Raw genomic sequence first — 25,504 nt, 5'->3', positions numbered from 1 at the left:
CTGTAAGCCTGCCTGGCTGTCCGCAGAGCTACCTTGGCGCTGATCAGTGATCATTTAATCCTTTAGTGGAAAGGGTTGGGTCTCACAGGATTGTCTGCCTGCCAGCCACACATATAAACTCAGATCTTCACAGGTATGGAGGAACTTCTGTTACCGAACGTTGGGGAGGAGGTGCGCTCTGACAACAGCTCGTACGCGCCTGGAAATGCAGAGAGGACGATGGGGGACCAAATGAAGACTTTCCTCCTGAAGGGGGACCTGAGGACGGTGACGAATTTCTTTAAGAGGAATGGGCTGCTCACGCTGTCAGTCATCTCTGTGATCACCGGCTGCACGCTAGGCTTTATGTTGAGAGGAAGTCAGATGTCTACACAGGTACTGTTCACCAGTGTTCCTTGTAATGTTTCATGTGTCTGAGCGAACACACAAACTCCCTGAGCGTCCCATGGACCACTGTGAGCAACTTTAGACGTGTGCACTGTGGTCACGCCAGCATCGAATCCACCCAGGTTACATGTTTATTAAAATAATCAAATTACAGTGTTTACATTTATGTGTGACTACTTTTAATTAACTGTTCATGACCTGTGCAGTATGTTAACACTATTAGAAGTAAAAATAATTTGAACTTCAATTTTGAAAACACAACTTTCCTTCTTTTTCTTTTTCTTTTTATAAAACTCTGACTTGTATTATGAGTCTGTGGTCTGGGAGACAGTCCTGCAACTCTCCGTCTGCAAAATACAGTAAATAATGACCAATGTTGGGTAATTAATTATATAGTTACTTCTTCAAAAAAGTAACTGAGTTATGCAAACAAGTTTTTTGCAGCTGTTTACCTAAAAATGCAGCCAAGGCATTTTTTGAACAAACATTTCAAACTATTTACAGAACAATCAGCTGTTCTGCATCAAATCTGATGCCACACAAATTATTTGTGTCACTCCAAAAAATAATTTCTGTCACTATGAGATGAAGGAGAACAGCATGCCATTAAACTCTCAGCTTCATATTTACATCATGTCATTATGTCGACTGGACTTCTTCTTACATACTTTCCTTCAAACATCCTGTTAAGTCACCTTCAGTGATGCTGCCAGGAGCTCACCTTTAAGCTCCTGTATTGATACGTCCAACACTTACTTACTTACTTCTCTCAGCTTTCTGCTCAGGAGCTGCCTTTAAACTCTGTTAGGATGTAAAATTTCAGCTTCTATGTTTACATTTTCCTGTGAAGCTGATAGTAATATTTAAAATAACCTAAAGCTTTGTGTTGATATTTTTATTTCAAATGTCTTTATGTTGCTTTGTGCCTCGATTTATTGTGATATATCTTTTTATATTTACATTTCAGCTTCTGTGTTGATTACTTTTTTTTGTTTGTTTGGTTGGTTTTGGGTTTTTTTTCTATTTATTTTATATATTTTTTGTGGAAATAAGTAAAAAGTATACAAAACACACAGTAGCAGAGAGGGATGGAAGAGTTACCAAATTAACAAAATACTATAACATAAAAAAAGAGGAAATAAAAAGGAAGGTAAATCGAAAAACTGAAAAAAAAAACTGCTGAACTTTTGATATTTTAATACAAAGGTTCGAGCCTTCTCCTCCACTTCTCCTAAACTCCAGTGGAGGAGTTCAAGTATCTCGGGGTCTTGTTCACGAGTGACGGGAGCTCGACAGGCGGATTGGTGCTGCAGCTGCAATGATGCGGACGCTGCACCGGTCCATCGTGGTGAAGAGAGAGCTGAGTGTAAAAGCAAAGTCCTCAAATTACCCATCAATCTACGTCCCTACCTTCACCCGTGGTCACGAGCTGTGGGTAGTGACCGAAAGAACGAGATTGCGGATACAAACTACATTATTTTACTACAGAAATTAAGTCTTCCATTAAATGAAATCATGTCCGTTTAATAGACTCCAGTTTGCATGTAAATGAGAAAGCTCTGCACACAAAAGTTAGTTAAGGAGTCCCTCAGGGTTCTGTGCTGGAAACATTATTGTTTAAATGACACATATATTACACAGGCTTCCCTTACACAATATTATTAGAAAACATACATTTTCATTGCTATGCAGATGACACATTACATGCTCAAAGGCAGCGATTCTACTGTAGCAACATGAAGAGGCAGAAAGGCTCGTCCTTGCTTCTGTCTGCAGGCCTGAGGTCGACACTCAGCACTTTCGTTTTGTGTAAATCTGCTGCCTGTGCAGCTTGCAAGGAGCCCATGTGTGTTAGTAGTATAAACGCAGTTGCTTCTGTCCTGGTCGCAGCTTCCTCTTCACCATCGCGCCCTTGGCCTTTTGTGCATTGAAAGTAAAAGTAGTGTCTATTACTTCATTTTTTTTTCTTTGCACAGAAACTGAAGTCAGCTGGTAGCTGAAGTTTAAAAAGACAAAGACATGATTGGTGTTTCTTTCTGATCAGATCTTTCTGATCTCCTGATCAGAACCTGTGTAACACAACAACAACATACTTGTAACTGTAATGTGATTATTAAATGTGTTACATTACTGCATTTCCCAAATTACTCAGCTGTGACATCACTCTGGGGTGTTGCCTAGCTTCGTGATTGCACACTATCTCTGCAGATGCTTGCAAAACCCAAAATTTCTCTTAACAGAACAATGAAGTTTTTCTGTCCTTTTATGCTTTCTATATGCAGATAACTTAGGAAGCTTTATAACACAAGAGTCAATATAACAGTAACTGTAATGTAATTATGGATAACAGTAACAAGTTACTTTGTAACATGTTAACCCAGCACAGGTAATGGTTCCGGTCAGCTCTGTGAAGAACTATATGAACGTTTAAAAAATAAAATTAAACTAATTTCATAACAAGATTAGTTTTTACATTGTCCAATGAGTTCTTACTGTTAAACGATGAATATGCACACCGAAGACAGATAAAAGGGAAAACTAAAGTTTGTATCAGAAGCTAATTATCCAGATATGTGTTTCAATTTAAACAGCAAATCTGCTGCTGCAGAGCAAAGATGAGCAAATTGTTTTGGTGTCTTGGGAAAGACACTTCACCCTACCGTCAATGGTGTTGGCCACTGATGACGCCAGTGTCCAGCAGCCTCGCCTCTGTCAGTCTGCCCCAGGGCAGCTGTGGCTACAACTGTAGCTGCCTCCACCAGCGTGTGAATGTGAGAGTGAATGAACAGTGGATTTGTAAAGCGCTTTGAGGGCCCTGAAAAGCGCTTTACAAATGCAATCCATTATATTGAGGACATATATCAAATAGAATATTTCATTTTGTATTTGCAGGAGTTTGAGCTGCAAAGCTTAATGTACTAAGCATAATAAATAGCTGTTTTTACTTTTCAACGTGATACTCATAGGATTACAGATAAATCGAGCACCGTGCCAGTTAATTTCAGCACAACTGTTCTGTTAAGTTTCCAAGTTGAGGGGAACTTTTCCAAGAAATGTCGAGGTCTCTGGCCTGTTAATTCTCTGGAGGACACGCTGTAGTTGAAGACAAACAGTGTCGCAGAGCTTTAAGAGCAGCCAGTCCAAATCCACCAACGTTAATCCGTCAATGTAAGAAGTGCCTCTCATGCTCTCAGAGGGCTTCTTCTCTCTGAGCTTTTAAAAGAAACAGTTAAAACTGTTTGTGCAGCCTCTGAGCATCTTACTGTAAATATAACCAAGAAACTCTATGACAGTATAAACATAATAATAATGGCTTACTTTGATCACTGTTGGTTATTTTTATATTCAGAATACAACAGTTTTTTTCATTCATCTTTTTTTCATCAGTTTTTACATTTCAACACGAAATCATAGGATAAGTTCTTAAGCGATTGTTTAACAGTTACTAATTAAACTCTTCTAATATAATGTTAATAAATAAAACCAACTCGGTTAGAAATGTTCGTCTAGAAAGATTAAAGTTACAGATGAGAAATAAAACTGTTTACATTAATTGTTGCGAGCGTGATCAGAAGGACACCTCTGTGTCTTGTTTCACAAATCAAACAAAGATTTTAAAGTTAACTGAGATTAACTTAATCTGAAAATGTTGATGTGATTTTAATCTCCATCACTGTCAATCTGTGTCTGCAGATTCTGAAAACCCAACGAAACAACTCAGTTATGTGAAGTAAAACTGTGACCTGTGAGCACTTCAGAGCCTGTGTTTGTTAAAAATAGTTCCGTTTGTGTGTGAACGCTCTTTCCGAGAAGAATTGATCCCTCTCAGCCAGACTAAAGTGCCCAGCAGACTGTTCACAAAGCTCAGGGATCTGGGACTCAACAGCCGTCTGTGTGCGTGGGTGTTGGACTTCCTCACTGGCAGAATCAGGTGGTGAGGGTGGGTAGATGCGTCTCTAACAGCATCCCCATCAACACAGGAGCACCTCAGGGATGTGTCCTCTCGCCACTGCTCTACTCCCTCTACACTTCAGGCTGTGTGGCCACCCACGGCTCCAACACCATTGTGAAGTTTGCTGACGACACAGTGGTGTTGGGCGCCATCTCCAACAACGATGAGGCGGCTTACATGGACGAAGTGAAGAATCTGGCATCATGGTGCCAGGACAACCACCTCCAGCTGAACGTCGGCAAGACCAAGGAGCTGGTGGTGGACTTCAGAAGGAGTCAGCACAGAGACTACAAGCCCATTATCATCAATGGAGCTCCAGTGGAGAGGGTGCAGTCCTTCAAGTATCTTGGTGTCCACATCTCCTCAGACCTGACATGGTCTGCCCACATTCAGGTCCAGACCTAAAAGGCTGGGCAGCGCCTGTATCACCTACGACAACTGAGGAAGTTCAGGGTCTCTCCAGAGATCCTCAGGATTTTCTATACAGGTGCTGTGGAGAGCATCCTCACCAGAGATGGGCAGTAACGCGTAATCCGATTACTTTTTCAAGTAACGAGTAAAGTAAGGGATTACTATTGCAGAAACGGTAATTAGATTACCGTTACTTTCCCGTAGGAACGCTGCGTTACTGCGTTACTAAAACCGTGATTTTTTGCGAGAATGTCTGATGACAGTGACGTAAGCGAGTGCGACGTTCGTGACAACAGCTGTGTGCAGATCAACAATGGATCATATATCGAGTGCAGAGAGAGTATGAGCGTGCAGCGTTTAAAGCGTGGAAGTACTGACCTTACTTTGAGTTTGATTCCATAAAAAGTGACAAAAACATTAGTGTCCGTTGTGCGTGGGAAGAAAACTTCTTTTTACAGTGAAAAAAACCCTAAACTTCCAAACAAGCACCGAGTAGCTACGACGTAATGGGAAACTCACAGAGAAACTCGCGGATTCTTCCACTGACTGCTGCACACCTGCACCAGGGTAAACCTCCGCCCACCCCACTCCTGCTTTACAGGTGAAAATAGAGCAACAGGACTGAAAGATCTATCACTTTATCACCTATTCAGGTTGTAAATCGTGTTTTTAAAAAGTAACTAAGTAACTAAGTAATTAATTACTTTTGAAAATAAGTAATCAGTAAAGTAATGGGATTACTTTTTGGGGGAAGTAATCAGTAATTAGTTACTGATTACTTTTTTCAAGTAACTTGACCAACACTGATCCTCACACAGAACATCACATCGTGGTTTGGGAACAGCTGTGTTAAGGACCAAAAAGCTCTCCAGAGAGTGATCCGTACAGCAGAACGCTGCTGCAGGATTGCTCTCCCCCCGCTTCAGGACACCTACACCAGGAGATGCCGGACTAGAGCAGCGCAGATACTGGACCCGTCCCAGAGATAGACAGGACTCTCTTCCAGACACTCTAAACCCATCAGCACAATGTACATTTCAAATTCCTTTAATTTTAAATATGTTTATATTGTCTATTCTGTAAAATAGTCAGATGTCTATTCTTATTAATGTACAGAATTAGGGATGGGTATTGATAAGATTTTCACGATTCCGATTCCATTTTCGATTCTGTTTAACGATTCGATTCTTTATCGATTCTCTTATCGATTATTTTTTTTTAAAAAAAGGAGAACACTAAGGTTAGATCTTAGATCTTTGTTTTATATCTTCTCTTTGAACAAGATAGAAATTTAGGAGTAACATGGCCTTACAAACCCAACAGTGAGATCTTAACAGATCCAACCTACGGCTCTTCAATGGGGTGTCACAGGGTCCCCAGGAAAAAAAATTGTGAATGTAAAATAATAAAATAAATATTCTTCTGTAGCAATTACACAAGAATATCCAGTAATGTCCCTGCCTACAATTAAACACATGTTGAGGAGCGTGTCAGGCTACATTTCACTGTGTGTTATACTTGTATAACTATGCACATGACAAATAAAGAACCTTGAACCGATCACAGCTGGACCACTCAGTGACTCTCCTGTTCTTTCTTTCAGTCAAGTTTATTTCTCGAACACATTGAAACAGCTTAAGGCAACATGTCAGTGATATCATAGGGGGCATGGACAAGCTGTTCTTTAAACACTCACTAATTCATTTATTTTTATTTTCCTGCCTGTATCAGACATATATGTTGGTTTAATTAAAATACACAAACTTGTTTCCACAAACATAAATAACAAATAAAATAATGTCACACCTGCAAACTTATGAGCGAATACTAAAGTGAAAGACTTCTTCTGCATTTTAAGTTACATGCACTTTATATAAATTTAGTCTTAACAGCAGTTTTATAAAAAAATAAACAACAGGAAAAAAACATTATGAATGAGCTGCATTTTTAGAAAGCTGAGAGTAATCACAGTATTTACATTATGTGTTATGACACAGAGATTTATTCTTGCATCCTTGTGGAATGAATGTTTTTTGGTTTTATTTACTTTTACATCTACCCTTTAGTTTGGTCCTAAACTGAACAAAACACGTGAAAGAAGAGAACTACAGGAACGATGCAACAAAAGCACGACTGGTCTGTGTCATATCAGCAAACACATCCAAACATCCTAACTAACAGTGACTATTTTTAGCTAGAGATAATACACGAAGTGGCCAATCCATCATTCTGAAAGATAAATACACTAAATAATCACAACTAAGTAATTAAGTAACCAAGTATCAATAAAAGGCAGCACTGTGATCATAAATATTGAGGCCGATGAATTCCTTGCTGGAAGCTCCGTTTATGTGGTGCAACTTCTGTCCTTTGTGTTAAATGATAGAACATGAGGCCTGATGCCATGTTTTAATGGCTGTAAAAAGAAAGATTATTTTATTTTAATGCATATTATTGTTGTTGTTGTTGTCTAAGGAGCTTGCAAAGAAAAGCGTCTGCACTTCTTTAAGTTGCTTGAAGATGTTTCACCTCTCATCCGAGAAGCTTCTTCAGTTCAAAGGTCAAATGGTGGAGAGTCCCAGATTTAAACCCAAGCATGACATCCCGGTGTACTTCAGACCCAGCAACACACTCAGACAGAAACTGGTTCAACCGAAAGACAAAACTCCAAAACACAGACTTAACAATGTGGTGTTTGCTGTACAGCAGCGAGGAATGCCCAGACCTCTACATCGGAGAGACCAAACAGCCACTTCACAAGCGAATGGCACAACACAGAAGAGCCACCTCCACAGGACAAGACTCAGCTGTCCATCTGCATCTAAAGGTCAAAGGTCACTCTTTCGAGGATGCCAACGTTCACATTTTGGACAGAGAGGACAGATGGTTTGAAAGAGGAGTGAAAGAAGCATCTATGTCCACTGTGAGCGACCATCTTTGAACAGAGGGCGGGGCTTACCACACCAACTGTCTGCCATCTATAATCCAGTTTTGAGTTCCCTCCCCAGACGCCTTAACGCCCACTCACATCCTGGGCCATCTGACCTCAGGAAATCACATGATAGGGTGGGGCCAGGTTTCACAATGAACTCACCCGAAACCCTGGCTGATTGTGACCCACACCCAGTTCCACACCTTGGCTCATGTGATTAGAGGATCATCAGGGGGCCTTTTGTCCCTCTGTGGGGGGAAACTCCCACCAGGTTTATATCTGGGACTCTCCACCATTTGACCTTAGAACTGAAGAAGCTTCTCGGATGAGAGGTGAAACGTCTTCAAGCAACTTAAAGAAGTCCAGACGCTTTTCTTTGCAAGCTCCTTAGCAGTGTTGGTCAAGTTACTTGAAAAAAGTAATCAGTAACTAATTACTGATTACTTCCCCAAAAAAGTAATCCCGTTATTTTACTGATTACTTATTTTCAAAAGTAATTAATTAATTAGTTACTTAGTTACTTTTTAAAAACACGATTTACAACCTGAATAGGTGATAAAGTGATAGATCTTTCAGCCCAATTCTACTTTTTCTGCATAATCCATCATACAAAATGTAATCAAATGGAAAAGTCTCTTTTTAAAACTTGTTTTATTAGTTTTAATATTTTAACTTTATGCATCAAGCAAACATTTAATTATATGCAACATTCTCTGACTGGAAGAAATTAGTTTAACATTTAAACCTATTTTCTGCACATTCCAGCACATAAAACATTTTTTTGTGTGTGTTTACACTCAGTCTTTCAAATAGATGCAAGTAAAACACAGCAGAAAATAAATAAAGTCAAAGACTAGCGGTCCTGTTGCTCTATTTTCACCTGTAAAGCAGGAGTGGGGTGGGCGGAGGTTTACCCTGGTGCAGGTGTGCAGCGGTCAGTGGAAGAATCCGCGAGTTTCTCTGTGAGTTTCCCATTACGTCGTAGCTACTCGGTGCTTGTTTGGAAGTTTAGGGGTTTTTTCGCTGTAAAAAGAAGTTTTCTTCCCACGCACAACGGACACTAATGTTTTTATCACTTTTTATGGAATCAAACTCAAAGTAAGGTCAGTACTTCCACGCTTTAAACGCTGCACGCTCATACTCTCTCTGCACTCGATATATGATCCATTGTTGATCTGCACACAGCTGTTGTCACAAACGTCGCACTCGCTTACGTCACTGTCATGAGACATTCTCGCAAAAAATCACGGTTTTAGTAACGCAGTAACGCAGCGTTCCTACGGGAAAGTAACGGTAATCTAATTACCGTTTTTGCAATAGTAATCCCTTACTTTACTCGTTACTTGAAAAAAGTAATCGGATTACAGTAACGCATTACTGCCCATCTCTGCTCCTTAGACTACGATGACCTGGATGACTGAGAAGCTTCACAGACATGTTGTTGTTGTTGTTACTATTTGGTGTTTAAATTTAATTTGTCTATAACAGATGAGACCGAATTGAAGACCTGATGTGTTTGATTTCTGATAAAGACTCTTTTCATCAGAACCTGTTCATAAGAGTTTACAGTCAAGTCAAGTCATCTTTATTTAAATAGCACATTTAACCTCCTTGGACCTGCGTCCACATATGTGGACATCACATTTTGGGTTATTTAGACCAAAATACTCAATTTTGCTCTACAAGGGCCTGATATCCACTTACAAGGACATTATATGCTACTGTTGTATCAAAATTTTAAACGAATATCCTCATATGTGGCTCTTATTTTTCTTTAACACAAAAATAAGGTAAAAAAACAAATCTGGTAATTCTTTGTTTTTACATTCATCGGGCCCCAATGTGACCAAATATCAAAGAGAAATTAAAAATGCTGCCGTGGAAGAGTTCAGGTCTTAGGAGGTTAAAGGACATCAAGTGTCTGCCAAAATGCTCAACAGAGGGATAATATAATCAGATAAAAATAATTAAAATACATAAGATGAAAACATAACATAACAGTATATAGCTCACTGGCACTTAATTAGTTACACCTTGATAGTTCCTGTTAGGACCACTTTTTTGCTTTCAGTGCTTAATTGATTCTTTGTGGCATAGATTCAACAAGGTGCTGGAAGGTCCTCATTTCCTCAGAGATTTTGGTCCAGAGAGACATTATTAGACATTATAACATCACAAAGTTGCTCCAGATTTGTCAGCTCTACATCCATGATTGAAATCTCACGTACCACCACATCCCGATGGTGCTCCACTGGACTGAGAGCTGGTGACTGTGGAGGTCAGTCAGGCTGTGGCATGTAAATGATCCTCAGTTGGTACTAAAGCACCAAAAGTCTGACAAGAATCTGCTCACTATGACACCTCCACATCCAGTATAAGCTGTTTGTAGGCAGGTTAGCACCATGCTTTCATGCTGTTAACACCAAACTCTAATTCTACCTTCCAAATGTTGCACCAGAAATGAAGACTCATCAGACCAGGCAACATGTTTTCCAATTTTCTTTAGTGCCATTTAGGTGAGCCTGTGTGGTTTTCAGTGTCCACTTTGCATTCTTACCTGCTGCTGTAGCTCATCTGCTTTAAGGCTTGATTCACATACTTTGGTTGTAATTAGTGGTTATTATATCGTATCATCATCTGACCTCTGGCAGCAGCGAGGCATTTTCAAACAGACAACTGCTTCTCACTGAATATTTTCTGTGTATCAGACAAAGTAAATGTAAGTAAATGCTTGGATTGAACATTTGGAAACTGAAATCTCCGTGGAGGATTGGAAACCAGGTTGTGCTGTAGTTCTGTGAAAACACATGTCAGACTTGCATGCTAACATTATTTAATGGAAATATATGGAACTCCTGTCAGATTCAATTATCTAAAAACGTCATATCTTTTTAAACATGGACCCAGAGTTTCTGTGTGGACAAACGGCATGTTGTAATTATCCGTTATGTGCACTGAGTTTATGAAGTTTTCAATGATTCAGCACGATGTGCGTCATGTTCAGCGTCACCCTCTGTGGGTGTATGACCAATTTGTGGTTGTTCCAACTAAAAGCTTAAGGCCATGAAACAAAACTTTAAGCTTTGTTAATCGATTTCTTTTAAATGAATCTCTTGGTTAAAACTTTCAGAGAAATTTATGTGATTCAACTTATCAAATGTAAATGAATAAAATCTGTTTAAACTGTTACAAAGAGCTGAATTTAAATGACAATGGGATAGTACATTTTTAAGATGGGTCAATAAAGGAATTACAGCAATATGCACATTAATAGACGGGACAACATTCAAATCCTTTGAGAATCTACAGAGAGAATTTGGACTGGATAAATCAGGAAGAAGTTCTTGAGAGAAGGAAGCCATATAATAGAAATAATAACAGGAGCATAAAAAAATCCTCCATCAAGAATTTTATCGAAATTATATAATGGCCTGCAAAATTTGAATAGGAATGAAACATTATATATCAAACAAAAGTGGGAATCTGAATGACATCTTGAGCTGTCAGAGGATGACTGGCGATCCGTTTGTCTCACACAGCATAATCCCACCAGCTCTAGACGATGGAGAGAATATGGCTGGAAAAATGTGATTAGGTTCTTTATTACTCCTTATATCAAAAGCAAGCAGCTGAAAACACCCCAACGATGCTGGGGATTATGTGGAGACTGGGACGCCAATCATTCTCATGTGTTTTGGAAGTGTAAAAACATCAAACCTTACTGGGAAAGCATTGCAGTAACAATGAAGAAAGTGCTGGGGTATGACGTGCCGTGTGAGGCACGAGTAATGTATTTTGGAATATGGGAAAATGTAAGAAAGGAGGACCATTACTTGTTTAAAATTATGTTGTTGTCAAGCAAAAAGGTAATAACAAAAAACTGGCTGAAAAGTGACCCTTTAAAATTGGAAGAATGGACTGATGTAATCGAGGACATGTATATAATGGAGAAAATGACTTTGAGACTGAAATCTGACAAACACCGAAAACATTGGACAAAATGGATAGCCTATAAGACTCACCCAGCCCCATAAGGCAGGGACCTCTCCTCGTTGTTGTTGTTTTTTTCCCTCTTCCACAGATTAGGTGTCCTTTATTCCTTTTAGTTTGTTTCTTTTGTGTTCCTTTTTCATATTTTCGTTTGCATGTACTATCAAATTGGAAAAAGTACAAAATAAAAAGTAAAAAAAAAAAAAAAATGAACATTTTAGGTCTAACAGATTACAAATGAAAACCTTTGTTATTTAAAAAAAAAAGTGATTGTTTTTGTCTCTACAGGCCAAGATCTACTTTTCTTTTCCTGGTGAGCTGCTGATGAGGATGCTGAAGATGCTCATCCTTCCTCTCATCACGTCCAGGTGGGTCAAAGTACCGACACACAGTATGACAAGGAAAATCACTGTAATCAGAACCATGAGGCTTTGCAACAGTCTGCATTCTGTAGGGTGCAGTTAGATTTCCTTAAAGTGGACTGTTTTGCTCAGCTTTGTATTCTTGTACTAGAGTAGCTTTGCATGATTCAAATAATCCATCCAGTCATGCACATGGGCTGTGAGAAATAGTCCCAATCAAATAATTATTTTTTATGCTGGGCCTTAGTGCAGACCCTAAGTTCATCCTCTGTCTGAAACATTGGAAATAAGCTATTTTAGCTCCTCCCCCTTTAATATAACTTTCTGCTGATAAGATGCTCCTCTCAAACGTCTTCGACTCAAAGGTTGAAGAAGCAGGTTAGTGGAGCTTCTGTGTTCACAACCATAGATGCAGATTTAAGGATGCGACCTTTAGAACAGTCTGAAGCCTGAGTTTGTGGCTTGCAGCGATTATTTGTACAAAGGCTGATCTCATTGTTTGAAACTCGGGCCATATGAACCCACGAGAAGAGAAAAGCCCCCTATAGAACTCTTCGATTTAGAAGGCTGTGATGTTAAAGCTCTTGTTTTAACAAAAGCACCTTAAAGGATCATCCCACTTCATTTGAGCCTGCTGTATTTCCTGTTGTTGTTTTTCTGCAGGTCAGCTTTGCGCTCCTCAGAGAGTGTATCTTTATCAAATCAAATTAAATCAATTTATTTATATAGCACTTTTCACAGGATAAAAACCACAAAGTGCTTCACAGTAATATAAAACAAAAACACATAAAATACATAAAATGAGTCTTAAGTTGCTTTTTAAAAGAATAAATACAATCAAGGCAACGTAATGATGGAGGGAGAGACTTCCACAACCTGGGGGCCACCGCTCTAAAAGATCTATCTCCTCTGGTTTTAAAATATGTTCGTGGGACTACCAACAGCCTTTGATTAGAAGATCTCAGGCTGCGAGAGGGAGCGTGGGGTTCTAAAAGATCAGAAATGTAAGCAGGGGCATCACAATTCAAAGCTTTAAAAGTCAGTACCAAGATTTTAAAATGAATTCTGAAATGTACTGGAAGCCAGTGTAATGAGCGTAACACTGGTGTAATGTGCTCTCTTTTCCGTGTCTTAGTTAAAAGCCTTGCAGCAGCATTCTGGACTAACTGGAGACGGTCAAGATTCCTTTTGCTCAAACAAAGAAAAAGGCTGTTACAATAATCTAAGTGAGATGAAGTAAAAGCATGAATAACCATTTCTAACTCAGATTTAGACAGTAAAGTTCGCAGTTTGGAGATGTTTCTTAGTTGAAAAAGGCAGTTCCTAATTAACTGGCGAGAGCGTTGTTCTAGGGACATGGCAGAATCAAAGATCACACCAAGGTACCTGAGGCTCAGGTGAACAGATGAGCCAAGAGAACCAAGATGCTGTTTGATTAGAGATATCTGGTTGTCGGGGGCAATAATTAATGTTTCTGACTTCTCAGAGTTCAACTGTAAGTAGTTGTCACCAAGCCACTGTTCAAGGGAAGCTAAACATTTAATTAAAGAGGACAGTTTATGGACTTCCATCGGCTTAAAAGAGCAATAGAGCTGAATATCATCAGCATAGAAGTGATAAGACACCTCAGGGAACTGCCTAATTATAAGTCCTAGAGGTAACATGTACAAAAGAAAAAGAACAGGACCCAGAACTGAACCCTGCGGTACCCCACATGTCAGATCTTTAGAATGTGACATAAACCGATTTGCAAAAACACTAAAAGATCTGTTGGAGAGGTACGACTGAAACCACTTCAAAGCCAGACCGGACACACCAACTACGTCCCGGAGCCTGTTAATCAGGATTATTTATTTAAACATGAACTGTGCCAGTTGTGTTAAACTATTATTATTATTGTTATTATTATTACAGTTATTTCAGTTAAACATGCAGTACTTTACCTGTTTGTTAGGAACAGCCCAGTTGGTGTGTAAATTGTTTTTCCAGGGACAACTGAGCCGTCTAATTGAGACTAAATCTATCAGCAGGTGTTTACAGTGGGACCACATTTTTGTCGGTGTGTTACCACATATGTTTCCTCACCCACGTTATTAAAGAAAATCCATAAATTATGCGTATAAAAATATCAAACAAAGGCATATTAACAGCATATTTATTTGGAAAGTTTTGCCTCGAGATACTGATTCTGACACTTATAAGATAAATCAAAGTCCAGTCCAATGACAGGACTCGTGGACTTTATTCATTTAAAGATTCTCCTCCATAAATTTTCAACTGGAAGGGTAAATCCTCTAAAAGAAAAACATATGGATAGCTCCACATGTTTGACTTGACACAGACTTTCATGGCCTTCCTCAAACAACCTCAGTGTGATTTGTGTCTCCTCCCAGCATCAAATCTACGCAATAAGACCACGCACAAAAATAACTGTGTCCATGGCTTTCTATCAGTAAAATTTCAGTCTTTTCTTAAGTAGTAAGTACAGAGTAGTTTTCTAACACCAGAACAGGATTTTGCTGTTAGATATGTCCCCAAACTGGTTTTAAAACAAATAGTCTGAAGAAGCAGCCCAGATCTGTTATAGATGTTCTTATTCAGTACCTCTCAGTCAGCACTATGGTACAGTTGTGTATCCTCTCTGTTGATGGATCCAGACTATTTTCTAAGTCCCCCTCTGTCCTTGCCTTGCTGTGCAGTTTAATGTCGGGTCTATCATCGATGGAGTCGAAGGCATGTTGCCGAATGGGTGTCCTCACCGTCACATACTACCTCTGGACCACCTTCATCGCCGTAGTGGTCGGCATCTTTCTCGTGATCATCATCAAACCAGGTGTGGGGACAGAGGTGGAGAGCAACCGGCTGGGTGGCGGGCCTGTCATAACCTCGGCTGACGCCCTCCTCGACCTCATCAGGTGTGACAGGTCAAAAGTCAGCTGGAGACTCTGGAAGGGTCCCTGCCAGTTATTTGTGTGGTGATAATTGTTCTCTGTGTTTGAAAGAGCAAACTGTAAAAGAAAAAGTGAAAGTAATGTCATGAAACCGCTCTGTAGCAAGCAGGAAGAGGACCCCAATGTAGGACTTGTGACAGACTGAACCTAAAACACAGCTTTTATTAGCTGGAAACTGACTGGTTAATAAAAACACAATGACAGAGCAGGGCAGGAGCAAACTGACTGAGAAACTAGGTCTACGTCCACACGTACACGGTATTTTTGAAAACGGAGATTTTCCATTTTCGAAATGTTGGCCAATCAGAAGTCTAGAAGCCTCGGTGGGAAAAAGTAAACAAAGCTGGGGCATAGAAGCAGAACCGAGTCGTATGTGTGGAGGGACAGTAACTGTGTGTGTATATGTAAGCATTTAAACACTGCAGAGACAATTAACAGTAACAGTATTGTAGAAATTCATTTCACCGAAACAATAACGTGGCGCACAGTGTGACGTCAAAAAAGGCGCACACCTTTGACGCTGCGCTTTCTGCGTTTTCTCCGTTTCCTCCGTTTTTCTTGTCCACACGTAAATGCAAAAACTAAGTTTTAGAAAATCTCCACCCTGGCCGGAGTTTTTAAAAATCTCCGTTTTCAGTGACCGAAAACGCCGTTTACATGTGGACGAAAGGTGCAAACGCATAGAAAAATCTGCATTTTCAAAAATACCCGGGTACGTGTGGACGTAGCCTAGGTCTAGTGGAAAAACATCAGACAGATGAGCACACAGCAAAGAACAGAAGCAAACTGAGGGTTCAAATACACATGAGGAGACAGAGTGGACACGGCTGGGAAACACAGCAGAACAAAATCAAAATAACAAGCCAGAGGAAGCAAAAACTGAAAGTAACACATGAACGTACAAACTTGGTAAAAAAGGGAAATCAGACTACGGCGGAGATAGGACACAGAGAGACGGGACAGACACAGGGACAAAACTGGGGAGACAGAAAAAGGATCAATAAATCAGGAATCAGGAAACTGACAGCACAAAAACCAAGGTCATCATAAATGTGAAAATAACACTATAACCAGAAGACTATAATGCACAGAACAAAAATACTGTTATGGCAAATGCAGATGGACGCAGGGAGCAGAGTTGCGGTGAAGACAGTTTATTTACAGTGATGGGGAGGTTTTACAAGTATGTACAATAGCGTATGAATGGGGACGCGGAGCCAGGACGTGCAGGTGACGGAAACACACACAGGTAGTGCACTCGATTTGGTACTGTTTATTGCCAAAACCTCCAGATGGAAACAAACCGGACGAGGCGAAATCCTGGGGAGGAAACAAAAGTCCTTACAGTCACCAGAAATAATCCAACGGCTCCAGCAGGCAGCGGCAGAATTACAGACCAAAAACGTCAATACTCCGACACTAGTCTTCTGTCAGGAACACTTCTGAAGAATGCAGCTGATGAGTAACAGGTGTGCCAGGTTCAGTGACTCAAACACCACAGAACCAGAACCCAACTTCTAACAAATACTAGATGATCAAAAATACAAAACCAGAATACCCCAAATGCCCTCAAAACTCCAAACCCTTGGTCCAAGCCTCAGGGACGATTCTATGACCGCTGTATTCAGTGTGCTAAATCTCATCCTGTTTTGCTGTGTAGTTCGTAAAAAGTTTCACACTTAACTTGGAGAATGTGCAGAAGCTAAATGTGCCAGGCTTTTCCTCTAAACAACAACAAAATTTCCATGAACCTCGGTTATGCTGCTTTGGAGGAAAACACACATCAAAAGGATAACTCTGGTTTATTTCACTTTGGTACATGTCCTGTAATTGTGCTTGTTGCATCTCTGTGGCCTCTGTGAGATTCAGGGAAATGAGGATTGGTGCACAGCAGCATAGAAACGTGCACACAGCCTTACAGTTTGTTTTGGGTATTAGAGACCACCGTCCAGATGCACATCCACTCTGACCTGTTCAGCTGAAATGAGGTCGACAAAATGTAGAAAACCAACACACACTCTCTTCTTCTCTCACACACACAAATCCAATTAGAGTGCAGGGCTGATCAGTATATTTTTGGTAATCCTGCAGGGATAAGTGATAGATTAACAAAGTCAGTGGCGGTGCATGATCTCTGCTGTGGCACGTTGGCAGACCGAGCTCTCATGCCATGTTTGAAAGTCATTCCCATGTTGGAAGGATTAGTTGAACTGTTTACCTCCTGAGGTGATGAACCCCTCCCAGCAAAGGCTGCAGACAGTCATCCTATAGAGGATAAACATGGAAACACTCACATGTCGTAAACATTCATGAGTCATCTGCTGATAACAGTTGTCAGCCTACATGTGCTGCCTCTTCTCTCGTTAGTGTGGCTGAAATATTGAGTTGGATACATTTTGTTGTATGTTTTCACCATATTTATGAACTATTTAATAACAGCATAATCTAGCTAGTATAAAACACCGACATCTACAGCTTTTCTGTATTTCTAAGTATCTCACAGCTCACAGATAGCTGCAAACTTCTCAAAGGATGATGGCGTCTGACCTCGGTAATTGCAAACTAAAGAAGTGCTTGAAACCAGATTTGAAGTATGGTAAGCATAGTGATGAAAGATTGCTTGTTTTATTTCTATCAGAAATAATAGTTTATAGGGACAAAATGGAGGATTATTCATAGCTGATTTAAATCCCTGGAATTATGTCTTGGGGTGCAAAAAGTCCCAGGTCTGAATCCTGGATGAGCCCCCAATATGTAGAAGCGCCACCCAAGTCGTGCTGCTAAATAAAATTTATTCCAAAATAAAAAATTAATAAGACCAAAAACGTACAACATGGAGGAATCTTAGGCTCCTCCTATGCAGAAGAGGCAGCGGGTGGGAGGAGTTTGTTTGTTTGTTTGTTTAAAGCTAACGATGTCGTTTGTTTATCACAGAAACATGGTTCCTTCCAATCTAATTGAGGCCACATTTCAACAGGTAAGACAACAGAATCGTGTTGTTTCTTTAATGCTACAAGCTTGAATCCTGTAACTAAATATGATTTTCTTTCTTCAGTACAAAACAGACCTGATTCCCATCCTCAAAGTCCCAACCAAAACAATTCAGCCCAACTTTGTCTATGTGATCCCTGATGACAATGACCCCAAAGGGCACATGGTGTACCTCGAGCTGACTCCTCCTCCAGATGTCATATACAAGACAAGTCCAGGCAGCAGCCAGCAGATGAATGTCCTTGGCATCGTTATCTTCTCTGCAACTATGGGTGAGTGGGATCGGGGTTGCAATAAATTTAGAAACCTCATCATTAGCGTTTTCCCTGCCAACATGTTGGTTTTTGTATCAGAAATGACCTGATCAGAAATGACCTGTTCATTTCTTTTTGGACTCCACTGGAATATTGTTTGAATGATTGACAGTTAAAATTAATCTTTATTCATACTTCTATACTGTAGCCCCTAAGTTCATCCACCTTGTGAAACAAGCTTTTCCTGCTGTGAGGCCCTTTAACTCTTTTCTGCTTGAAAGCCTACTAAGAGTAACCCTTGAATCTTTTTTCTAAACTGAGCAGTTGTTGTCATATCTCAGGCACAGAAGCCTGAGATATGACAGAAACTGCTATTTTGTTATATAACAAAATAATGTTATAAGATATTCTCTTTATATGACATTATTTAGGTCCCAGAACTGAAAAAACTGTCTGAAACTGAATAATAAGATGAAGTCTAATCTTTTGGCTTGGGGAGATTACTTCTTTTATAAAATGTGCATGAGCATGAGCAAGTGTGACAGACAATAAGGAAAACATAATAGTTCAACTTTCAGACCATTTTTTCTTAATTTAGATTAGATTAGATTAGATTAGATTAGATAAAACTTGGGTGGGTTCCTCTGGGAAATTCGGTTTCCAGTAGCACAGCACCGACAGAAGTTACAGAGTGTGAACAGAAATATACACATATATAAATACACAGACATATATAAATACAGAGCATACAAAAGGGATAAATAGAATAAATAGGAATAAGAATACAAGGGAATTGCACATTTCAAGTATTGTGAGTCTATTGCACTGTTGGATATTAACAAAAAGTATTGCACAGTGAAGAGGCACTGCAGCTTCGTTGTTCCCCCCTCCTTTGTCCTCCTGTCTCCCCTCCCTCTCCCCTCCAGAGAGGAGTTAAACAGTTTGATGGCGTGTGGGACAAAGGAGTTTTTAAGTCTGTTGGTTCTTGTCTTTGGGAGAAGCAACCTGTCACTGAACAGACTCTTCTGGTTGTTTATGGCCTTGTGCAGAGGATGCCCAGCATCATCCATAATGTCCAGCAGTTTCTTTAGTGTCCTTTTCTCTGCCACTGACACCAGAGTGTCCAGCTTCATGCCGACCACAGAGCCCGCCTTCCTGATCAGTTTCTCCAGCCTGGACGAGTCCTTCTTTGCTGTGCTGCTCCCCCAGCACACCACAGCATAGAAAAGTACTCCAGCAACCACCGACTGGTAAAACATCCTCAGGAGCTTCCTGCAGATGTTAAAAGACCTCAGCCTCCTGAGGAAGTACAGTCGGCTTTGGCCTTTTTTGTACAGGTGCTCTGTGTTGCATGACCAGTCCAGTTTGTTGTCCACCCACAGCCCGAGGTACTTGTACGTGTTGACCACCTCCACCTCCTCCCCCTCTATCTGAACCGGCAGTGGACCTGCTCTGGACCTCCCGAAGTTCACAACCAGATCCTTGGTCTTTGAGGTGTTGAGTTGCAGGTGGTTTGTGTGACTCCATGTGACAAAGTTCCTCACCAGACTTCTGTACTCCTCTTCCTGGTCATCCCAGATACACCCCATGATGGCTGTGTCGTCTGCAAACTTCTGAATGTGGCATAATTCAGAGTTGTAGCAGAAGTCAGAGGTGTACAGGGTGAAGAGAAGAGGGGACAGCACAGTTCCCTGTGGTGCTCCTGTGCTGCTGACCACAGTGTCAGACGTGATGTCCTTCAGCCTGACGTACTGTGGTCTGTCAGTGAGGTAGTTGGAGATTCAAACGACCAGGCAGGGGTCCACCTGCATCCTGTTCAGTTTTTCCTGGAGCAGACAGGGCCGGATGGTATTAAAGGCACTGGAAAGGTCAAGAAACAGGATCTTGACCGTGCCTTTTCCCCCGTCCAGGTGTGAGTGGGCTCTATGTAGGAGGTACAGGATGGCATCCTCCACTCCGACATCCGCCTTGTATGCGAACTGTAGTTAGTCCTTGGCATGTTGTACCTGTGGTCGGAGGAGGTTGAGTCTTCATAAGATGTGACGTCAGTGCCACCGGTCGGAAGTCATTCAGCTCATTGGGCCGGTTCCTTTTGGGGACCGGGACAATGCAGGATGTCTTCCAGAGGGCGGGCACTCTCCCCAGTCGCAGACTGAGATGGAAGACTCGTTGTAGCGGCTCCCCAAGTTCAGCAGCACACGCCTTTAGCTTCCTCGGACACACCTTGTCTGGGCCTGCTGCCTTCCTGGGCCGAAACTTCCTCAGTTGTCTCCTGACCTGATCCACTGTGACACTGGGAGATGATTGGAAGGAGGGGGGTGTCATAGTGTCAGGAAGGAGGGGGGGAGCAAGGGAGGTAGGAGAGTGGGGAGAGGGCATAGTCATTTATGGGCATAGTCTGTGATAACATTTACAGAGCTGAAGCTTGCATAGAAACGCAAACAGTGTTTATGTGTGCTGCAGGTTTGTTGCTGGGCAGGATGGGAGAGCGAGGAGTCCCACTGATCAATGTCTGTCAGTGCATCAACGAGTGTGTCATGAAGATCATCAACGCTGCTGTTTGGTGAGAGTACAGTCATACAGTTAGGGATCTGTTTACCCCACAATAACTTCAAACTGACAATCAAAGACAAACTGATGTGCAGAGCCTATGTTACAATTGCAGCTTTCTACACCTGTGTTTGAATCAAAGGTGCATGGTTGGCTTTGTAAATGAGCCATGAAAGCTTGTAGTGATTGATTCATTTGACTTTACTGGTATTCACATTACTGAAAATGAATCCTACTATCCCAACAAAGGTGAGCTTAATTAAACTAAACCACAAAAACAAATCCCACTGGGTGGAAAATAGTCACAACAACACGCATTGTGTATATTTTTTTATTATATTCTTAACTAGCTGTGTTTTTGTGTTCATATGTGTCAGCTGTCAAGACAAATACCAAATACAAGGAGATTTAAAACTGCAGCAAGGCTTTAAAACCTTAACGCTCAACACAAACAGATGCAGCTCTACGGGTTTTATTGTGTATGCATGAATACACCTAAGTCTGAATCAACCCTCAAAGAATGCTACTGTTGGTGAGAGCACACGTAACCAGAACCATTCTCACCCAACATAACTTCTAAGGAATGATCAAAAAATGGGAGAAGAACAGTCATGAGGTTCCTGAGAAGATGATCTTAAATGGGAGAGGCTGTTTTTTTTCTACATTTTTTAAATTGAAAAATATTTTGTGAGTTATTTTATTATAGTAACTCTTTCTTGCAAAACCCCGATCACGTTCTAAAATAATGCTCCGTGGACTTCAAGAAATCTATGTTCATAATTCTAAATAAACGAATGATATCTGAACTCCACTCAAGAACAAGGTATATATGAAAAATATGTGAAATGAACATGAAAGGAATGAATGTAAAACATTTAAGTTTTACCTTAAGCTTCAGAGACAACCTTCACGTTTAGCTCCTATAGGACTCATAATGGTGTTCTGTTCTTCCAGGTATTTTCCATTTGGGATTATCTTTTTGGTGGCGGGGAAGATCCTGGACATGCAGGATCCGAGCACACTGGGGAAGAAGTTGGGCTGGTACGGCGTTACTGTGCTCACCGGGCTCTTTGTTCATGGACTTGTCCTCCTTCCTCTCTTCTACTTCCTTCTCACCAGGAAGAACCCCTTCAGCTATATCCGTGGCCTCCTGCAGGCCTTGGTCATCGCCCTGGCAACCTCCTCCAGGTCAGCCCTACTTTAACCTGCTTCCTACGCTTCAGTTAGTTAGTCCTGGAAAGGTTCATAGCAAATATGCTAAACCCTAACTGAGCAAAACAGATTCCCTGCTTCAGGAGTGACGATACGACACAGAATATGGGCCTATTAATCTTGTATTTGAATGCCACCTGTCCACAGCTCTGCCACACTGCCTATCACCATGAAGTGTTTGTTGGAAAACTGTCATGTGGACCGGCAAATCGCTCGTTTTGTTCTCCCAGTGGGTGCCACTATCAACATGGATGGTACAGCTCTCTATGAGGCGGTGGCAGCCATCTTTATTGCTCAGGTTAATGACTACGAGCTGGACTTTGGCCAATTGGTCACCATCAGGTAAAATGAGACCAACAGTTACTTTCACTTTATCTGTATAGAGCCAGTCTGTGTGCATGGGAGACACAGATTACACTCCCCTGTGGAGCCTTTTAAAACTTTATGAAAATACACAATAAACATTGAAGACGCCTGCTGTCTGCTCATTTTCTTTCAGTTTTGATCTCTAACTCTACTCATGTCTCCCCGTCTTCCAGTATCACAGCTACAGCCGCCAGCATTGGAGCAGCTGGGATTCCTCAGGCTGGTCTGGTTACCATGGTAATTGTACTCACATCAGTAGGCCTGCCGCCAGATGACATCACACTAATCGTAGCCATTGATTGGATCCTGTAAGTGCTGATTATGGAAAATCCCAGGTTTCAAAGGATGGAATCAGTCCTTGGTGAGGTGGTCTTGTGGCATTTTGTCTTTCCTTCTCTCTGCAGTGACAGGTTTCGTACCATGATCAACGTTCTTGGTGACGCCCTTGCAGCAGGAATCATTGCGCACCTCTGTCGGAAAGACTTTTCCCTGAGCACAGCAGGAAAGGTAAAAACATGATCGATTACACCTGGTAGTTTCTATTTGCCAGCATGAAAGGATTTGCTTGACAGCACTCTTTGAATTGACCGATGCTATGAACAATGGCAAAGTATCATTCCTCTTGGAAGAATTTGTAAATATCATTTAAATTGGTTGGGTTCCTGGCACAGGTCAGGGCTTTGGAAAGCAGTTTCGATGTCTTTAGTTATGACGTATGAACCCTGCTTCCAAACTACTCCGTCTTTATTTAGTTGTGTTTTTTGTATGTTTTAAAGCTTTTTATCTGGTTCTGTTTGGACACATTACATTCATTTGCCAGAACCACTAGCAATAAAACAGCAGCAGAGAACGATGCTACCACCACCTCACCTTTTACTCCTCTTGTCAATTTGGCCAAATAGCTCAAACTTTGTGTTTTCTCACCATTAAACTTTTCTCTAGAAAGTCTCCGTGTGGACAAATTTAAGTTGAGGTTGAAGTTCTTGATATTGGAGCATTGGCTTCTTTCTCAGTCCCAACCATCTCAGTTCACGGAGATGTAAAACTCACTTCACTGTGGACAGTGACACTGATGTTCCAGCAGTTTGTCATCTGAGGGTGAAAGTTTGGGTCATCTTACAGATCTTGGCAAAGCGATGATATAGCTGAATAACTTACTCATGTACAATCTGATGATATCAGGATCTGATATGTTTACAAATGGCTCTAAGAGAACTAAGAGAACTTCCCAACATGTGCAACTCTAGAGTTCTCTTTTTCTTTGGACTTTCCCAATGTTCTCAGGATTGGTCAGTCCAGTGAGCGCTGTCCAGCAAAACTACAAATCATGTTTATCATGTGAGAAGTTTATAGGCCTTGGCCTTGTCAAGTCAAAAGACATAATGTAGAACATTCAGCACCTCTCATTAAAGTATTTAAGTGATCATATGTACATATCAGGCAGGGCCTGTTTCTTCCTAATGTTAGAGATAATCCAAGACTGAAAGATGGATACTGTACAAGCATCCCATTCTGGAAAAAGAACAGTTCAAAGAATTAACAGAAAGCTCAAAATGACCATGAAATTTGTTCCTGTGATTAGCGGATGTAAACCTTTGACCACAACTGTATATTAGTATGATCCTGTTTCTAAAAAAGATTAATTTAAAAACAAATGCTGTGTAATATGGTAACATAACAGAACGTAGTGATGTGCAAACTGTTTAGAGTTTGTTTTGAATAGAAAATACTTAAAAACTCCCAACAACAAATTTACTCAACTCATCAGCAAATTCAAAAACATTTGTGTCTCATCATTGTATTTATGGGACTTTTACCTTTATTAGAGGGTTTGGGACATGTTCCATTTATATGACTGTCTTTACTGGAGACAGACCACATATCTCTGTATGTGCCTGATGACTATAAACTGAGCCTGTGACCTGTTGCTTCATTCATGTCTATGGACATAATACGATTACAGCAGTACGTGTGTTCAGATTGGACCAACAACTACAAAGGATTAAAGCTCCTACTGTCATCCTGAGCCTCAGACTAGCTCCTCCCATATCTACTGAACTCAGTGCTCCATGTTGCCGGGAAGAACAGTCTGTTAATAGCCACAGTCGTGATAGCTGAAGCTGTTTCTGTCACAGTCAACTTACCAGCACTGATTAACATTTCTTGAGTTGTTTTGGGCATGTTGCTTTAAACGCCTCTTTGTGAGAAGGCAGATGTTCTTTTCTGTGTTCTGAATGAAGTTGAAGTTAGTTAATCTAGATTAGCAATGAAACTCAAAGCAGGGGTTAACTGGTAGCTAGTTTGCTGATTAAGCATGCTGATCTAGCAGTAAGAGGCTAACATGTTTTTGCACTTCATCTGCAGCCTGTGCCGTCCTACGGGACACAGACTCCGCACAAAAACTCCAACACGGTCGATGTGCCAATGACGGAGATGCACACACACAAAGACAGCACGTTCGATTTGACGGGTGACTCGGTGAGCCAGATGAATGCACACACAGTCTACTACAACATCTGCCAGGTGTGAATGGAGAGAGTAGAGCAACTCACCTTGCAAAGGTCCAACTGGGTCTGCGAGGCCTCATAGTGCCATCTGAACAGGATTGTTAAGAAGAGATTAATTCTATACAGGAACCTCCTTCTTGGTGTCAGCTTGATTAAGCTAACTTGAGGTGGAGGTGGCCAAAATTGGACTGCTTATTTCGGAGCTTCTCTTGCTCATTAAGGACAAGAAATGTGAGGTAATACATTTCAGCAGCCTCTATTTCCAGCACTCCAGCAACCTCTCAACTCATCTGTTGTCTCAAAAAAGCTCCTGCCTCTTTAAGGCCTGGGCATAAGCCCACGTTCATCTGATTAGGCACTTTCTGGAAGCCTGCAGAGGGGCAGCACCCAGTGCTCATGAACTTGCAGCACAGAGCAGTCTGAAGCTGGCACTGTTTGTTCACTGGGATTACTTTTACATTTAATAACATCAGAGACTGCAGCAGTGAATGCAGGACACAAAACAAGAAAAAGCAGATACGGTGCTTTTAAAAGAAGCCCAGCTACAGGAATTGCAGGTTTTGTTGCATCAGCTTATTTTGGTCCACTGTGGCTGAAATAAATGGGTTTGTGTCGCTGTGCTAATCATAGCCACCATGT

The 25,504-nt window shown here is 41.0% G+C and overlaps 1 protein-coding gene across 1 annotated transcript; it reads left to right on the top strand.

Moving 5' to 3' along the window:
- Positions 1–135: 135 nt before the first annotated feature.
- Positions 136–24,887, top strand: slc1a8a (solute carrier family 1 member 8a). The gene is made up of 11 exons (XM_087852841.1): positions 136–375; positions 11,961–12,040; positions 14,734–14,949; positions 17,920–17,962; positions 18,041–18,248; positions 20,694–20,793; positions 21,735–21,968; positions 22,140–22,334; positions 22,532–22,666; positions 22,763–22,865; positions 24,723–24,887. Exons 1-11 carry the CDS (start codon positions 136–138, stop codon positions 24,885–24,887), a joined length of 1,719 nt encoding a protein of 572 aa, XP_087708967.1.
- Positions 24,888–25,504: the final 617 nt, after the last annotated feature.

The sequence above is a fragment of the Neolamprologus brichardi genome, chromosome 15, assembly GCF_056152115.1.
Source record: "Neolamprologus brichardi isolate AB-2024 chromosome 15, ASM5615211v1, whole genome shotgun sequence".
Classification (NCBI taxonomy): domain Eukaryota; kingdom Metazoa; phylum Chordata; class Actinopteri; order Cichliformes; family Cichlidae; genus Neolamprologus; species Neolamprologus brichardi.
Note: the sequence above shows the minus strand (reverse complement) of the source record. Positions and strands in the feature narration are given on the sequence as shown.